At 51.6% G+C, this 19,272-nt stretch overlaps 1 protein-coding gene across 2 annotated transcripts in view; it reads right to left on the minus strand.

The window, feature by feature from the left end:
• Positions 1-905: 905 nt before the first annotated feature.
• Positions 906-19,272, minus strand: part of LOC123188613 (folate-biopterin transporter 1, chloroplastic) — a 29,600-nt gene continuing 11,233 nt past the window's right edge. The window contains exons 2-10 of one of the 2 annotated variants that reach the window (XM_044600778.1): positions 15,647-15,906; positions 15,284-15,348; positions 15,035-15,197; positions 10,604-10,678; positions 2,973-3,121; positions 2,638-2,886; positions 2,054-2,222; positions 1,875-1,967; positions 906-1,524 (exon numbers count right to left, since the gene is read on the minus strand). In XM_044600778.1, the coding sequence (XP_044456713.1) occupies positions 1,240-1,524; positions 1,875-1,967; positions 2,054-2,222; positions 2,638-2,886; positions 2,973-3,121; positions 10,604-10,678; positions 15,035-15,197; positions 15,284-15,348; positions 15,647-15,906 (1,508 nt within the window). In that variant the 3' untranslated portion in view covers positions 906-1,239. The remainder of the gene's footprint in view (positions 1,525-1,874; positions 1,968-2,053; positions 2,223-2,637; positions 2,887-2,972; positions 3,122-10,603; positions 10,679-15,034; positions 15,198-15,283; positions 15,349-15,646; positions 15,907-19,272) is intronic. The other variant, XM_044600779.1, reaches the window with a different exon arrangement.

Consider the following 19,272-nt stretch of genomic DNA (forward strand, 5'->3'; position numbering starts at 1 on the left):
TATGTTACGTGCGTTTGTTTGAGTCGGGCCGGTTTCAGATCCCATGTAATCGGAAACGGCTCTTCGCAAAATCGAAAACAGCCCGGATGCAGTGGTATGGAATAACACCTCTCGCCCGGTATCGATCGCGTCTCTCTGTTCACCGCTAGTCGATATTTTCTTCACCACGAGCACGAGCAGCATTCAGCAGCGCCGGAGATCTTCCTTCGCCTCCGTCAGCAACAACGCCGGCGGCCGGCCCTCTCCCTTCTCCGCCGTGGACAACGAAGCCGGCCGGCCCTCTCCCTTCTCCGCCATGGACAACGAAGCAGGCGACCTCCCTCCACCGTGAGCAGCGGCGCGGGGATCTCCCTCCGCCGTCAGCAGTAACGCCGTCGATCTCCCGTTGCTGCCGTCACGTAGCAGCACCGCCGATTTCCCTTCGCCACTTTGAGCAGCAGCGCCCTCGTGAGAGGATTTCCCTTCACATCCGTCATCCAGCATCTTCTACAGGGCCGGCATCAGTAGGCTACCCATTTCCTTTCCCTTCCTGAACCAAACACATCGTGTAATCGCTGAAACCACGATCTAATACATCGTATTCTCATTACAACACTGAATACGTTACCTGTGTCCCAACCAAACGCGTCGCATGTTCCTGTCGCAAACTCCACAGAAACTACAACTATAATGCAAATTTGTGTTATTTTTCTTTACTACTCCATATGTGCTTGCAGTTCCTATTTGTTCCTCACCTTAATGGGATGCATCCAGATGGAAATATAATGTTAAAAGAAGACCTGGTATTGTATCACAATCCACGGTATGGAGATGTGTTTGTTTCTTCATAATTTTATTTTATTTTTTGAAATAATTTGTTTCTTCATAATCTATACTTCCCATAGTACAGCTCCCACAGGGTAAAATATCCAAAATCGGTAAGGGAGTTAGGTTACTATTCAACCTTTTCATGGGGTTACATTAGTTACATAGAGATCACATTGTCCTGTTACATGTTGGCTACATAAAAGAAAGAGAAGTACCTGTGCTCCATAGCATCGGGTTCCATTTTCTGATAACCAAATCAAGATGATTGATCTTGGTGTTTTCATGACAGCAGTGAAAACTGTAGTATATCATATTTCCCTACTGATTTGCTGAACTAGTACTGGGGAACAGCCATGTCTATTACCTCAGTTGAAATGGGGCTAAGCCATACTATACTTGAGAATTTGAACACATTATAAAAGACAACCTCAGTCAGCTGTGTTTTGTTTCTTCATTATCTGAATCTCCTGTTTCGTCTGGAAGGAGACCTAGAAGAGGCAAGGGCAGCAAGGAACTGAGATTGCATACAATAATCAACAGAGGTAGATTTCCGAAGCTTTCCCTAGTGACTCCAAAAATCTTTGTTAGACCAGCACCGACAAGACCACCCGTAACACTTCCAGCATTAGAAATGGACATCAAAGTGGCAAACAAAGTCGCCTCCATTCCTGGAGGGCACAATTTTGCAGCTAACACCAAAACTGGCATAAATGCAGCCTGCAACATAATCCAGGTTATGTACAGTTACATGCAAGGAGAACTCAAGGCACAAGGAAGCATTGTAAGAACAGTTCAAAGCCAGATAAGTTGACGACAAAACTTAAGTAATGATATGATGTAACTACATTGGGACAGGAGAATGCTTTCCTCGGAGTGGTTGTAATGCTGAGAATTACAACTTGTGAAAGTTCAAATTGGCCAGGCTTATTTTCAGGCATATGAAGAGCAACTAGACTTCATGTCACTATTATTATGCAATGAACTAAAATTTTCACGTCCTGCAGTAAATGTAGTAATACCAAATAAATAAGAGTTTGCCATTCAGCAAAAGTAGTCGTGTTACATACCTGGCCAAGGACCGTGATGATTAACGAATCTCCAATGGAGAACCACTCATCACTGATCCCAAACTGCCTATTAAGCCCAGTGACAAGAAGAACCTGGAGGACATACAACACACTAAGGTTTTAACTTGGAAGGATGCAAAATAACTGCCGCTGCACTGAAATAAAAGCAAAATGAACACCTGTGTCATTCCAAGGGCTGAACCTATGATGGTTGTCACAAGAAATATTTTCCTCAGATGAACTGCCTTCAGAAAATAGTTATAAATTCCGACACCGAGCAAGGATGCAATGGAAGTAACGAGTTTTACACGCCCTAGAAACTCTGGAGTGAATCCAAGCTTATTTGTGCTGAGATCAACAATAAGGGAGCATGAAAGTTCAATCAACTAAGAAACATTACAAAGATAAACAGTAATCATACATTTTGAAATACATAATGGAAAGTTATGCATACGCTAACCAGCCTGCTAAAACGCAACCTAGATATAACAATGTAGAGCTTAACTACGATCATCAATTTCTTGTGGCAATTTCTCTAGTTGATGTTTTGTTGTACCTCAAACGTCAAACCTATGTAATCAAATTGATCCAATTAAGGATGAGCTAGAGGAAGGATCTAGTAACCTGCTGTAATTTATATTTCATAGAACTACTGTACGGCATTTAAAACTAGCTCCCACACAACAGTAAACAATAATCATGTACGCCATCAGAGATACTGTAATCACAGACTTGTGTTAAATTGTGGCAACCTGATACATACATGAAGAAAAACATGGCTGACTCTGAGTGTGGTGTTGCTTGCCAGAGGAATATAAACAAGGTCGGCAAGAAAATGTTAGGTTGCTTTACAGAAGTCCATAGCTGCTTGATGTGCTGTATTGAGCTCTCAATGAATCCTGAACCAGAGACTGACATAGCATGTTCTCCAGGAGTCAGGCGATGTTCATTTACAAGAACTGCAACAGCAGATGTCATCAATGGTAAAAATGCCGTAATACCAAAGACAAATCTGTGTTTACAGAAATATTTTCATCAGTGTACTGCACCAGAGAACATGTGGAGCTTCAGTAGGTTACAGGCAGCTATGTGACGAACCTTACTCCATATGCATCCACAAGCGAACCACTGAAATATGCGCTCACAATTCCACCAAATGCCGAGGACCCCCAACATAGAGACTGGAGAGATCCAGATGTACTTTGTGATTCGCCACGAGCTCTCTCAACTACCATAGAATCTACGACCTGCATTATTTTCACAGGTGTTTGTAGAAACAAATCTAGGAAGCAACATTTTATTTAAATAATAGTAATCTTGTCCTAATTTATGTCGGGAATAACTCTACGATGTGGTAAGATGAGGTTTTGATTTCTTATTTAAAAGATAATCTTCATTTAGATATATTTGATTATTTTCAATGCACAACGGCAGCATTGGCTTGTTGTCCTCAATTTAGAGACTGGCGTGGCCTAAAATAGTTTGGCAACTTCAAATAACACAGGAAATATGTATACAATCTATCAATCGCATTGCCAAATTCAACTGGAGATAGATAAATGTTCAGTAATCGCAATATCCTCTCCTCAAGAAAAAATGGCATTACAGTCTCACATCATCGATCAGCAAATTAGCTACAACAAAAGCGCACGGATACCGTGATCCAATACATGTCGGACAACCATCAATTAGAACATTTTAAGTTAACTTATTAAAACTAGCCAATATCCCTCGGTATCCGCTCCGTTCCGCTCCCGTGCTCCCTCTAGCCTAGCGCAGCACCTCCCGCCAACCCCGCCGCCGGCGAGCACCCAGGTAGTCCCCCCCCCCCTCCTCCCTGCCCTCCCCTGCCATGGCGCCCCCAAGCGGCAGCTCCAGCGACCTCGACTCCAGCCCGCAACGTTGGATGGACTCCGACGGCGAATCCTCGACGAGGTTTTATAGCGACGTGGCCCGGACCCTCCCTCCCTCCCTCCCCCCCCCCCCCCCCCCCCCCCCGCTCCCGCCGTGCCCGCCCCTGCTGCGGCCACGGCGTCGGCGACGCGCGGACCGGCCACGCCCTCCCGGCGCGCCCCCACCGCATCTCACCTGGGACCCCGTTCCGAGGTCCACCACGTCAATGGCGCCCCGGTGGTGGATGCGGATGGCTTCCAACTCCCGCGCCGCAGGAATCGACACCGTGGCGCGCAGCGCGCCGCAGCCCGTCCCCGGTGGCGTCTGCCGGCCTCTGCTTTCGCTGCCTCGACCCGAGCCACCCCGTGCGCGACTGCACCAACGACATCCGCTGCCATCGCTGCCTCTACCCCAGCCATGGCTCACGCGACTGCAAGAAGTACCACAAGGGCGTTCTGCGCGCTGCCCTCGCTGTCGTGGCAGCCCCTCCGTGCCGGTGGCGCCGCGCCGCGACTTGCCGACCCCGCCCGCGCCCACCGCCTCGCCTGTCGACCCGGTACGCGTTATCCTGTCGCGTTTTGTGGAGATGGAGGAGGCCGAGGTGGTTCTGCGCCATGGGATGGTCGTTTCCATCACCGGCGCCGGGCCGGTGGTCGCCCCTGGTGATGTCGAGGAGGTTTTGTACTCCTCCCTCCGCCTCCAGCCCGGCGACTTCACCATCCACACGCACCACCCCGAGGATTTCCTCGTCAACCTCTCCACCCGCGAGCTCATGGACCGCATCGCCGGCGACCACTTCATCAACGGGCGCGGCTTCACCCTGTCGATCCGCCCTTGGAACAAGCTCGCACATGCCGTCTTCGACTCCCTCGACCTCAGTGTCCAGCTGGAGCTCCGCGGCATCCCTGCGTAGGCTTGGCACCTGTCCATGGCGGAGCACCTCCTCGGCAGTAGCTGCTGGATTGAGCGGCTCCACCCGAGCACGCGCTCCCGCGCCGACCTCGCCACCTTCCGGTTGACGGCGCGCACCCGCGACCCGGCTTCCATCCGCCGGGCGGCCATCCTCGAGATCGTGGAGTCTGTCCCCGTCCGCGACCACGGCCCGCCCACCATCCGCACCCTCGTCTACCCGGTGTCTATCACGACCGTCAACGCTCCGGCCAGCCAAGTTGCCGCGCCCCCTGCCCGCCGCGACCGCGGCCCGAGCGACGACGCACCTGGTGAGCGCGATGGGGATGCTGGACGCGGGCATGATGCGAGCCGCAGCCGCGGCCGCGGCCGCAAGCGACGACGGACCCGGCGACCACGATGGCCGTGCCGATGGCATGGCCATGGACTCCACTGGCTGGCGCGCCCCCGTCCCCCGCCACCGGGCTGATGGTGTCGCCGTCGACAAAGGCTGGGCCGCCTCCCGTCCCCGTACGGTCACCGCGGCGCCGGCGTCGAGGCGCCCTGGGAGCCGTTCCATGGACCCCTGGCCCTCTGCCAACGGGCAAAGCCGGCCTCGTCGCTTTTCCAAAAGGGGAAAGCGGGGCGGAAGGCATCGGAAGGCGACAGGAGCGTCCAGTACTACTAGAACTGCGCCTCCTACGACTTCCCCGCCGAGTGCCCCCCCCCCCCCGCGTGCCCCGACACGCACATCACGACGCCTGCTGGCTCTGGCTCATTGGCTGCGCGCCCCGACACTGCAGCACCATCCAGGCCGCCCCCATCGCGCTGCATGGATGACCTCGCCCATGCCGCGGCTGCGCCAGAAGTGGCCAATCCCAGCGCGCATGTGGATTGGGATGGCTCCACAGATCGCCTGTCGCTGGAGAGCGAGGTCCCAGATTCCCTGGCCTCGGTTCCCGTGCCTGATCCGCTGTCGGGCCAAAGCGGAGCCCCGCCCTCGCCCCCTCCTAGCCGCCCCGCGTCACCAGCTGACCGGTCCACGGAGAGATCCCCTCGCTGGAGCCCACCTAGCATGCCGCCCACGACCGAGCCTGCCCTGGGGATCCCGCCTGCGGTGACGTGCTGCGCAAGGATGCTCCCTCGGCCCCCCTCGCGGCCCAACCCCCCACGGCCCAGCATGAAGCCCAGCATGAGGACCCGCATGACGAGGTGGGGCTGGAGGCCCAACATGGCGCGCTCGTGGATGGCGCCGCCCACACGGCGTGCCCCGCCACTCCCAGCCCGGCCATGCGCTTCGCCTCGCCTCCCATCACGATGCGACGGTCCCGCCCCCGCGCGGCTGCAACTACGACCTGGACCCTTGGCGACTTCCTCGCGGCGGCCACCAAACAGATCGATGCAGCTCTCCCGGTCCCTGGCAAACGACCAAGGCGCTGCCCGCCCAACTTCTCCCCACGCCGCGGGCGATCAGCCGCGACCGCAGCCCGCAAGTCCGTCGCCCCTCCCACGGCCGAGCGACGTGCCCAAGTCCACATCTTGCGCACCCTTGGGGTCGTTGGTGTCAACCAGAAGATCACAGCCGCGGAGATGAAGGCGTACGACGACCTCTTTGCCGCGCCCATCCCCTTGTCGGTCCTATCGGCCATCGCCGCTCTGGTGGATCGCGAGCTCCCCGCGGATCCTGCCGTCGCGCCTATCACCACGGTGGTTGCGGGCAGCCCGATCGAGGCCTAGCTTCGCCCTCGCCCCCCTCGTCGACCTCATCCCCATGGAGCAAAACCCTAGAGTCTTGATATGGAACGTGCGCGGCCTCAACGAGCGTGCACGTCGCACTGCTGTCAGGTCGCTTGTTGTAACCGCCAATGCATCCCTCGTCTGTTTGCAAGAAACTAAGATGGCTTTGATCTGCTCGTCGACTGTCCTCGAAGCCCTCGGCTCGGAGTTCGATGACTATGTGTACCTGCCCGCGCAAGGAACCCGTGGCGGCATCCTGTTGGCCTGGAAGAGTAGGGAGATAGTCATCTCTGGATCCCCTATTCACCGCCAACGCCTTGACCGCCCGTTTTTCCACCCCCTCCGGCGCTCGCACTCCGTGGTGGATCACCGTGGTCTACGGAGCGCAACCGGACGAGGCCAAGATCGCCTTCCTGCAGGAGCTCCGCGACATACGCATGGACTGCTCCGGGCCTTGGATGATTTGTGGGGATTTCAACCTCATATATCGCAACGAAGATAAGAACAACCGGAACGTCAACCGACGCATGATGGGCCGCTTCCGGCGCACCATCAACGACTTGGCACTCAAGGAGGTTTACCTCAACGGTCGCTGCTACACGTGGTCCAACGAGTAGTCGCCCCCGACATTGGTCCACCTTGACCGTGTCCTTTGCACCGCCGACTGGGAGGAGTTGCATGGTGGGTGCCACCTCCGGTGCCTCGCCTCGGTCGTCTCCGACCACAGCCCCTTGCTGCTCGACTGCTTGCCGATGGCGCCGGCACATTGCCGCTTCCGCTTCGCGGACTTCTGGACGCGCATGGACGGGTTTCATGACACCGTGGAGGCCGCTTGGCAGTCCGTGAGCGACGCCGACCCCTTCCGCCACCTCATGCTGCGCATGCAAGCAACGGCGCGTGGGCTCACAAGTTGGAGCGCCAAAACAATGGGTAATGTGCGCCTAAAGCTCGCAATCTCTCGAGAGCTCCTCAAAGTTTGACACCGCGCAAGACTACTGAGCCTTGTCTCCTCACGAGGACTGGCTGCGCCGGCAACTCAAGGCATCCTACCTCAGCCTCGCCTCACTCGAGCGAACCATTGCCCGGCAGCGCTCCCGCCTCGCCTCGCTCAAGGACGGGGATGCCAACACGTCCTTCTTCCACCGGCAGTGCACATATAGGCGGCGGAAGAACAGGATCCACAGCCTTGTGGTCGGCGGACGTGTGGTCACGGACCCCTGCGACATGGCCGCGGTGGCGTATGCGCACTTCGATGGTCTCCTGGGCTTTGCGCCACCCCGTGAGTGCGCTCTGGAGATTGAGGCGCTGATCACGCCTGTCAACTTGGACGACCTCGAGGCTCCCTTCGACGGCGAGGAGATTTGGAACATCATTAAGCTCCTGCCCGCACGCAAGGCCCTCGGCCCCGACGGCTTCACCGCCGAGTTTCTCCGCGCATGTTGGCCCATAGTTCGGCAGGATTTCATTGTTGTCTTCCAGCAACTCTACGAGCTGCGAGGGCGCGGATTCAGCTACCTCAACCAGGCGCTCCTCACGTTGCTCCCGAAGTGCGCGGATGCCAGGGGCCTCGGCGACTACAAGCCCATAAGCCTCATCCACCTCGTCGCCAAGATCTTTGCCAAGGTCCTCTCGCTCCGCCTTGCGCCCAAGCTTAACGATCTCGTCAGCACCAGCCAAAATGCATTCATCCTAGGAAGAAGCCTGCATGACAACTTCGTCCTCGTGCGGCAGTCTGCGCGCCTGCTACATCAACTAGGCGCGCCACGCGTTCTGCTCAAGCTGGACCTGACTCACGCTTTCGACTCGATCAGCTGGCCGTTCCTCTTCGACGTCCTGCGACACTATAGGTTTGGCACCAGCTGGGCTACCCCATGGTGGAGATGCCGATCACCTATCTAGGCATCCCGCTCACGCTGCGACGACCCACTGCTACCCAGCTTCAGCCCGTCGTAGACAAAGTCGCTGGCATGCTACCTTGCTGGAAGGCGCACCTCATGAACAAGGCGGGCCGCCTCGCGTTTGTCAAGGCGATCCTGGCGGCGATCCCCATCCATCAACTGCTCGTGCTTACCCCCCCCCCCCCCCCAAAGAAGACACTGAAGGCGCTTGAGAAGAACCGGTGAGGCTTCTCTGGGCCGGGCGAGCGGAGGCTAACGGCGGCAACTGCTGCCACGTCAACTGGCAGCGCGTCGCCAGGCCGATCGCTCTCGGCAGGCTGGGCATCCGCGACCTGGCGCGCACGGGCCTCGCGCTCCGCACGCGGTGGTTGTGGTTCAGCCGCACTGACCAAGGCAGGGCTTGGGCCGGGCTGGACCTGCAGTTCAGCGACGACGATCGCGCGTTCTTCTTCGCCTCTACCACCATGTCTCTTGGGAACGGCATGCACGCCCTGTTTTGGGAAGACCGATGGATTGATGGGCGCTCCGTCCGCGAGATCACGCCTCACCTCTACGCGTGCGTCCCTGTGACGCCCACGATTCAATCGTACACTAATCATGCACGCAAATGTGTACGATCAAGATCAAGGACTCACGGGAAGATATCACAACACAACTCTAAAACATAAATAAGTCATACAAGCATCATAATACAAGCCAGGGGCCTCAAGGGCTCGAATACAAGTGCTCGATCATAGACGAGTCAGCGGAAGCAACAATATCTGAGTACAGACATAAGTTAAACAAGTTTGCCTTAAGAAGGCTAGCACAAACTGGGATACAGATCGAAAGAGGCGCAGGCCTCCTGCCTGGGATCCTCCAAACTACTCCTGGTCGTCGTCAGCGGACAGCACGTAGTAGTAGGCACCTCCGATGTAGTAGGGGTCGTCGTCGACGGTGGCGTCTGACTCCTGGACTCCAGCATCTGGTTGCGTCGACCAGAAAGAAAGGAAAGGGGAAGAAAGGGGGAGAAAGCAACCGTGAGTACTCATCCAAAGTACTCGCAAGCAAGGAGCTACACTACATATGCATGGGTATATGTGTAAAGGGCCATATCGGTGGACTGAACTGCAGAATGCCAGAATAAAAGGGGGATAGCTAATCCTGTCGAAGACTACGCTTCTGGCAGTCTCTGTCTTGCAGCATGTAGGAGAGAGTAGATTGAAGTCCTCCAAGTAGCATCTTCAAGTAGCATCTCCAAGCAGCATCTCCAAGTAGCATCGCATAGCATAACCCTACCCGGCGATCCTCCTCTCGTCGCCCTGTAGAAAAGCGATCACCGGGTTGTCTGTGGAACTTGGAAGGGTGTGTTTTATTAAGTATCCGGTTCTAGTTGTCATAAGGTCAAGGTACAACTCCAAGTCGTCCTGTTACCGAAGATCACGGCTATTCGAATAGATTAACTTCCCTGCAGGGGTGCACCAACTTACCCAACACGCTTGATCCCATTCGGCCGCACACACTTTCCTGGGTCATGCCCGGCCGCGGAAGATCAACACGTCGCAGCCCCACCTAGGCACAACAGAGAGGCCAGCACGCCGGTCTAAACCTAAGCGCGCAGGGGTCTGGGCCCATCGCCCATAGCACACCTGCACGTTGCGTACGCGGCCGAAAGCAGAACTAGCCCCCTTAATACAAGAGCAGGCTTACGTTCCAATCCGGCGCGCGCCACTCAGTCGCTGGCGTCACGAAGTGCTTCGGCTGATACCACGACGCCGAGTGCCCATATCTTTCCCACGTAGTTGGTTAGTGCGTATAGGCTCGTAGCCAACTCAGATCAAATACCAAGATCTCGTTAAGCGTGTTAAGTATCCGCGAACGCCGAACAGGGCCAGGCCCACCTCTCTCCTAGGCGGTCTTAACCTGCCCTGTCGCTCCGCCACAAAGATCCACACAGAGGGCCGTCGGGACAAAGGTCCTTTCAGCCCCCAATCCATGAATCACTCGCGGGTACTCTTCGAGCTGACCCGACTTTAGTCACCATCTGTAAAGTATGTATGTATGTATAGTATATACCCGTGATCACCTCCCGAGTGATCACGGCCCAATAGTATAGCAAGGCAGCCTGACAAGAATGTAGGGCCAATGATGATAAACTAGCATCCTATACTAAGCATTTAGGATTGCAGGTAAGGTATCAACAGATGTAGCAACAATGCCAGGCTATGCATCAGAATAGGATCAACGGAAAGCAGTAACAGGCTACACTACTCTAATGCAAGCAGTATAGAAGAGAATAGGCGATATCTGGTGATCAAGGGGGGGGGGGCTTGCCTGGTTGCTCTGGCAAGAAGGAGGGGTCGTCAACTCCGTAGTCAAACTGGGCAGCAGCAGCGTCGGTCTCGTAGTCTACCGGAGAGAAAAAGGGGGGAAGAAACAATGAATACCATGTAAACAGATGCATATCGATGCATGACAAGACAAGTAACGATGCTAGGCGGGCCCTAACGTGGTATGAGGTGATGCCGGTTAAGGGGGGAAACATCCGGGAAAATATCCCCGGTGTTTCATGTTTTCGGGCAGAGGAGCCGGAGGGGGAAAGTTGCGGGTTCGATAGGTTAGGGGTGTGCGGCGGACGAACGGACTGCGTATCCGGATTCGTCTCGTCGTTCTGAGCAACTTTCATGTTGAAAATATTTTAATCCGAATTACGGATTAAAAGATATGATTTTCTAAAGATTTTATTAATTTCTAGAATTTAATTAATTATTTAATTAATTCGAAAAATGGATTTATGACATCAACATGATGTCATGCTGACGTCAGCAGTCCGCGTTGACCGTTGACCTGGTCAACCTAACATGTGGGTCCTGTGGGTCCCACCTGTCATTCTCTGTTTAGGTTAATTACAGATTAGTTAATTTAATTACTATTTAATTAACCTAACTAGTTAATTAAATTAATTAAACCGGATTAATTAACTTAATTAATTCATTAGATAATTAATTAATTAATGATTAATTTTATTAAATCATTTTTTATCTATTATTTTTATTTTTAATTCCTCTTTTTTTTAAAAACGTTATGGGCATGGGGCCCATCTGTCATAGGCCCCAAGGGCCATATTGGGTTTGGGTGCTACGGGCGCCGCAGGTGCGGGCGCTAGGCGCTGCGGGGCGCCCTACCCAGGAGAGGGCCGAGCGGGCGCAGAGGGGGGCGCCGGCGCCGAGCGCGTGGTCGACGGCGTAGTACGGGCGGTCGCCGGAATGGGACGCCGGCAGAAGGGCAGCAGCGGGCACAGGCCAACGAGAGGAAGGACAAGGTCGCGAGCGGGAACGGCCGTGGCCGTGGTGGCCGCGAGCAAAGGCGGGGCGCGGGCGCGCGAACGGGCGCGGTTGCCGCGCGGTGAGCGCGAACGCGCATCGGGGATGTGCAGGGGAGGGCGCTGAGCGGGGCTGGCGAGGGCACGGGGCGACCGGCGTGGTGCGGCGCCGTGAGGCCAGTCGGGGACGCGGCCGGACGAGGGAGAGAGAGGAGGGGCGCGGGGGTGCTCACTGCGGGGGGGTAAGGTCCGGGCAGCGGGCTCGACGGAGTTCGGGGAAGTCCGACGAGGGAGATCCGGCGAGGACGACGAGGCGACGGCGATGTAGCTCCGGGCGGGGTCCCACGGCGGCGGTGCGGGCTCCAGGCAGCGTCCGCGAGGCGACGAGGCAATGGGGTCGGGGCACCGCTTTCGGGGGCGAGCGGCCCCGATCCAGATCCACGCGGGGCGGCTTCGGCGGGGGTTCCGGGCGGCGGCAGAGCGCCTTTTCCCCGGATCCAGATCGGGGGGGAAGCGAGGGGGGGCGAGGCGTCCGGCGATGGAGAGGCGGGGCGGGGTCGAGGCGGCACCAGGCAGCGGCGTACGGCGTCGGGGCCTCCTCTGGTTCCTGCCCCTGATTCAGATCGGGGGGAAGAGGGAGGAGAGTGGGGATCGTGCGCGCGGGGGGTGGGGGGAATGGGTGGACCGGCTAGGGTTTCTCCCCTGGCGGGGGGGTTATGGATGGGAGGGGTGGGCCGGCTGGGCCTGGGGGTTGGCCCAGTTGGGCCACGGCCCAGAGGGGGGGTTTCTCCTTTTTTTTCCTCTTTTTGTTTTCTTTTTCCTTTTCTTTTATTTATTCCTTTTGGTTTTATTAAATTATTAATTTAGTTCAATTTTGAAGAATGTGAGAACAACACCTAAATATGGTGTGTTAAAGATACCACTGCCACATTAATTTGGACAGCTAAATAAAATAGTTTAATATTTTACAAAATACAAAAGGCGTTTAATTTATTTCTTTTGCTGCTGTTTTATTTTCCTTTGAGCATTTAAACATTTTATAAAAATGTGGTTTCATCACCATAATTACCTATGTATTATTTGGTTCACTCCGAACATTTAAATTTTAATATTTGAAAACTTTTATTGTTTGCTCGATTTTGAATTTGAAATTCGAACTAGGTTCCGAACTAACGCGAGTTTATCCACAGTAACCGAGGTGACGTGGCATCATTAGCGGGGATTACTGTAGCTTAATTACCCGGGCGTCACAGTCCCCAAACGATGAACCACCTCTACGCAAGCTCCGTACCGTGGCGGACGGCCTCCTCGCCAACCGATGGGCGCAAGATATCCAAGGCGTCGTGGGGCTCCAGGAGATTGGGCAGTACTAGCAGCTATGGCATAAGATCGAGCACACTACTCTCTCCGCGGAGCCAGACCGCCTAACCTGGAAGTGGAGCGCGAACGTCACCTACTCAGACAAATCTGCCTACCTCGCCACTTTCCACGGCTCCATCGCCTGCGACGCGTGGAAGCTCACCTGGAAGTGCTGGGTGCCCCCGCGTGTCAGGTTCTTCCACTGGCTAGCTCACCTGGATCGCTGCTGGACCGCCGACTGCCTCACCCGCCGCGGCTTGCCGCACCCCGCGCGTTGCCCCCTTTGCGACCAGGCACCCGAAACCATGAACCACCTCCTCCTTGTCTGTCCCTTCGCCCGGCAGACCTGGCATGAGGTGTTCAGTTGGCTCCGGGCCCCATGCCCCCCGCCTGCTCATGAGCCATCCCTCAACGAATGGTGGCAATCCGCAAGACAGCTCGCGCCCAAGCTCATGCGCAAAGGCCTCGCTTCTGCGGTCCTGCTAGTCCCCTGGATGCTTTGGAAGCACCGCAACAACTGCGTCTTCAATCATGGCCACCCCCCCATTGCTGACTTGCTCGCAAAGATCAAGGAGGAATCGCCCTTTGGGCTGCCGCTGGCGCGTTAGGGCTTAGAGCCATCATCCCGCAAACCTGGGACGTCCATCGACTATCTTCACCCCGAATTGTAACCACCTCCCAGGAGGATTGTAACTATTAACCCCCCCCCCCCCTTCTTTTGCGTTTTCTTGAAAAAACAATCTAGGAAAATTTTGAACTGACTGATGAGGAAGTAGGGAATAAAGAGCTTGTCTTTTGCATTGGTTTTGAGGTAGTGACCACTTGTTCATTGGTTGTGTTGTAGCATGCATGATATAACTGTAAACTAAGCAACATTTTGGTTAAGAGTAAGTGCATCTAGTGCCCCCTTGTGGATTTTGGATGATTAATAACAACTAGAGAAGGGTCCGAGCACTCTGGGTCTATTGTACGTAGCCTTTTGTCCGGACTGAAGCAACGATCTTCTGACGAGCAGAACACCTGAAACGAGATTCAGTTAAGTTTGAATTCAAATAGATTGGAGCGAAGTGCCCAGAGCCGTCCATCTAAGATCTGACGCTCCACGGACGCTCGTACCGCTTCACGGAGTTATGAAGCCTGGATTGCGGCCACTCTGCATCGGATGGCTGCGGATGGTCGGCTGAGGAGAATAAGGCGAAGACTTATATGTCTTCAGAGTTATGGCTCAGCCTCTCCAACCCAGATGTAGAACTGTGGCAGCAGTTTGAACTGGGGTAAACAAATCTCTGTGTCTTCGTCAAGCAACGGGTTCTATTTCCTTGCAACTCTTTACTTATTGTATTCCTCTGAGTTCCGAACAATTTCCCCTTTCATTTCTCTGTGATTGTTGCGAAGACTTTTCAGTACTTTGATTCTCTTCCACTGCTTAGATTTTCACTAAGTGGTGCACGCTGTGAAAACTTTGTCTATGCTTAGACTGTTAGATTTACTCACATCTTAGCCTGTTTGTATATTGTTTCTGTGATAGCATGTTTTCCATTGTTTTGTTTACCTTGTAACACTGTTGCATGTCCTCTAGTTTATTTAGTTCTTCTACTAGATTGCCTCTGAACTGCTTTACTGCTATCCAATTATTCTTCTATTTACCAAAATATTTCGTGTTTTCGAAGAATTTGTAATAATCTCCCATCCCCCCCGCCACCCACCCCCCTCTCTGGTAGATAATTTTGTTCCTACATTAAGGATTGTTGATGCCTATCAATAACTTTAATTATATTTAATAGCTTCAAGAAGGCAGTCCCAACATGTTGTAAGATAAGGTCTGCACATAGGCATGTACTCCATATATAAATTTGGAACTCTAGAGGAAAGTGCTTGATGTGAACTAATCATTATTTCTAGCAAGTTGATGTTATTAGTGTCTGCCTTTCTGTATGATGGAAGGTGATCCCAATGACACAAGAGCATCAGCACTTAAATAAATGCTAAAGACTGTACAAAAAAAATATGTCACTCGAAATTAACACTCGATCTGAAAAGTTGGAAAAGATTACTTTCTTGCAGAATACTTAGCTCATACTTACAACATCTGAGAAGGCAACAGAAAGTGATCCAAGAAGAATAGAGAATCCTGCACCATATTTACTGTTCACTACTGTAGCCATCAGACTCCATGAAAGTGTTCCAAGAAATCCTGACAGAATAAGATAGGATCTTCTTCGATACCCATATAGTGGAATAGAATCACTGGAAGGCAAGAGCAGTGGAGTCAGTGCCATCAAATGCACATATACATACAGCAGAAAGGAATGTATGGGGAACTTTCACAAGACCTGATAAAGCCATAGATTGGCTTGATCAACCAGGGCAAGGATGAGAAGCCAGATATAACTGCAGTCTATATAACATAAACCATATTAGTCACTTATTAACATCTACTCCCTCCATTCCTAAATATTTGTCTTTCTAGAGATTTTAACAAGTGACTACATACGGAGCAAAATGAGTGAATCTACACTCTAAAATATGTCTATATACATCCGTATGTGGTAGCCATTTGAAATCACTAAAAAGACAAATATTTTGGAACGGAGGAAGTATTGCTTGCAAGGTAAATTATCACATGCATGTAGCAAGACCAAATCTCTAAATAATATCAGGACCACAAAGACAACGAAGGGAAAAAGACCAGGTACCTCAGCTGGATCAAGGTGAAGATCGTCTTTTAAGTAAAAGCTCACAGCAAGTCGGGCAAGGCCTAAGACCCCTTGCATAAAATATACAATGGCAACTGCCATATTATCAGGAGATAGGTCCACCCCGAATGCCGTGAAGTATCCTGACTTGCTCTTGCGTACATCATCTGTACTAGATTGCTTCTTATGCCATCCCTCCAAGTATCTCTTACTTGTATCAGCTTTAGTACATCCCACCTGATATCTAGGCACAATATTTCCTACAGTAGGTACCATGATGGGAATGAGTATCTAAATTCTTCATGCTGTATTAATGTCGTCCAATTTTGCAGAATATTTTGGTTGACGTAACGGAAATATCATGGGGAAAATGTGGGGAAAGAGAGAATGCGGAAGAAAGGTTGAAAGGGTGATGTTGTAACAGATCCAATATGCAAGTCGTCAGGGCCGTATATAGACACGTGCAACTGGAGCAGTTACACAGGGTACCAAAACCCTTGAGTGCCCCAGATTTTTTAACTGTACTAATTATTACTAATCTAAGGACTTATTTTTCAAGAAAACGCAGGGGACCCATGCGTTTCATTCCATTGAAAAGAGAGAGTTTGTAATTACAATCCTCCTAGGAGGTGGTTTCAGACATCAAATAGATGCTAGTGCACATCCCATGTGGTGGGCAGCACAACTCTAAGCCCAGAACTAATCTAAGGACTGGAGACTAATGATCGGTTAAAAACTAAGAGAAAAGGAGTCCAAGCCAGCGATAGAAGCATTTCTATCTATAGGAATTTCACTAACGATTGGAGACTAATGATCGGTTAACACAGTTTGTTGTTAAACCATGGATTTGATTTACCAATTCCATCATTACTGCATACTCTTTGATAACAACTCCAAACTCATGGCCCAACTCACATCTCTCCCATCTGTCTTCGTCTTCCTCTTCCCTCTAAATTTTTTCTCACATCCTCACAAGGAAACTCGCGAATGACAGGCGGATAAACAGCCCACGCTCTTTTTCCAGTGCTTAGCGGCAAATCACAGCAATTAAATCGCTGCAAATTTAGTCCTCATCTCCTCTCTTGATTCTCCTTCGAGGGCTTTACATATTAGATGTTTCTCTACTGATTCTTCCATTCAAGTGTTCCCTTCAAAACATGAGAAAATTACACTACCGCTATGATTACTGATTTTTTTTTGCATTTTTTATACATGGTGCCTAAATTGCGGTTTGCACTGAGCACCGAATTTCTAGGTACATCCTTGCGAGTTGTACAACTAAATGTGGCACAAAGTAGAGAACACTGAACAAACCTATAGGCCTATGTGGCACAAGAGAGGATTGGGCATAGGTGTATGTCTGTTATTTGTGTTTTATGCAGAAAATTTGTGAGAAGATAGACCATTTGGATACACAAGCGGACATAAAATCACCTAATATCCATTATACTTCATCCTTTGATGTTGTAACTTCAAATACAGAACAATATGGTCTACAACCTTGAGAAAGATGAGACTTGGGTGTGGAGGATGGTAATACTATGTTCTTAGATTTCTACTTGCAAAAATGCTACACACGTGGGAACCTTTCCTTGAACAGGTTTATGGAGATAGACAGATAGTGTAGTACTAGCAGTGTCTAAGGTGGGGAGATGTCCCACCTAATCACTAGCGCCTTTTCGGCCTGGCGTGGAGTACAGACTAGCGTGACTACCGAAAGATCCATCTTCAGGATGATGTATAAAACACCACTTCATGTCCGGGGTGAAAACTCTTGTTCTGACCTAATTGGTTGGGCTCAACAACGACAACTTCCGTCGTTAACTTGTTGAAAGTGTTGTCTCCTTGCTGATGTGCTGACCTTCAGTAGCCGGTCTCGGCAATCAGGATGAAAATCCTTGTCTTGGTCGTCTTTGGCCGAACTGGCAACGGCGGCGTGAGGGCGCTTATATCCGTATTGAAGGCGATGTTGTGGAAGAAGTCGACTTAGTCGAAGGTGTTTTTTCATATCTTGTAATGGTTGCATTTGTTCTGTACTCCACTCAATAATTAATAAGAATGGATGTGTGCATCACGTTTAACCTTCTTTTCGAAGAAAAAATAATAATTTTATGCTTCCACTTGAGAAACACGGGGCAAAATATTCGGCTCTTAATTTTCAACTCGTAGAAACCAAAGTATCTATGATTGCACATCACAAAACCCAAGGAATCAAAGCACAATTAACTGCAGCAGTGAAAATTGACATCACACTATCCTGTAAACATCAGTGTCTTTCTCAAATAAGTGACAGCCAATGCAGCAAGTGTACAAAAGAGCTTAACAAGACAATACAACACATGAAAATAAATAAGAAGTTTATTCTGTAACAAAACACATGGAGCAAATTGGTAAGCTTAAGATACTAAAAGTGGCCTATTGGCGAAAACATAGTTATTTACAAGCTGTAGTACAAAATAGTGATGATTATTGCACACACAAGGACAGGGGAGGTGAGGAAGCCTCGCATACAGAACTTGGTATAAACATGGCAACTATTCTGCCACTAGTGCCCAGTGATACATATTGTACATGATAGCTTTCCCCTCTCGGTTCCTCTCTTTCTGGCATACTCTCTGACTACGCTCCTTCCTACACATTAAGGCAACTCCAACGCGGATCATCAAATCGCCCACAAATGTCCAGACCAGACAGTCCGGACACTTCTAGCAATCCAACGCACCTCACAAATATTAAGCTTCAACTAACCAACGCAATCAAAAATCCAAACTATGGGAGTGTCGGACATTACACTCCAACACTCCCCTTCAACGTCTATGCTCCTTTGGAGTTATGACGTGGGCAGCAAAAGCAGGGGCAGGCCGCAATTATTTATTGCGGTTATTGGGTTTTGAACCATGAACCTCTTGGTGTAAGTTGTATGCACCTAACTAGTTCACCCATCAGTCCGAACTATGGGAGAGGGCGGGACACTATACTCCAATACTCCCCCCTCACGTCTATTATCCTTTGAAGTTATGATTTGGGCATCGGAAGCGGAGGCAGGCCACAATTATTTAATGCATTTACTACGTTTTGAACCCTGAACCTCTTGGTTGTAAGTTGTATGCACCTAATCAGTTCACTCATCAATCTGTCCTCGGTATGGGAGAGGGAACGAAAATATACTCCAACACTCCCCCTCACGTCTTGAGCCATACCTCTGAGTCTATTCATGTGTTGACTTCCCGCGTCACACGTGAGAGGGGGTGTTGAAGTGTATATGTGGATTGCCTAGCTCTCTCCATCAGTTCAGACTTTTGGTTGAGTTGGCTAGTGCATGAAGCTTAACCACAAAATCTGTCCCGACCGGTTAGTATGTCCAAAATCCCACATACCGGCACCAAATCAGGGTGAGGGATGGGGAGGGGGGTCCGAACATCCACCACGTTAGACTCCAATACCCCCGGCTCACCCAACTTCGCTCATTATTCCCGCGCAAAAGCACACCCTCTCCGCCCGATCTTCCAACGCTCGTTTCACCATCCTCCGCCACTGCGATGGATCCGCAAGAGCCCTTTGAGAGGTTTGTGGTCCTCCCGGACCCTTACACAAAGGCGGTCATGCGCCCAGCCTGTAACGCCCCG

The sequence above is a fragment of the Triticum aestivum genome, chromosome 2A (genome assembly GCF_018294505.1).
Source record: "Triticum aestivum cultivar Chinese Spring chromosome 2A, IWGSC CS RefSeq v2.1, whole genome shotgun sequence".
NCBI classification, from domain to species: Eukaryota; Viridiplantae; Streptophyta; class Magnoliopsida; order Poales; family Poaceae; genus Triticum; species Triticum aestivum.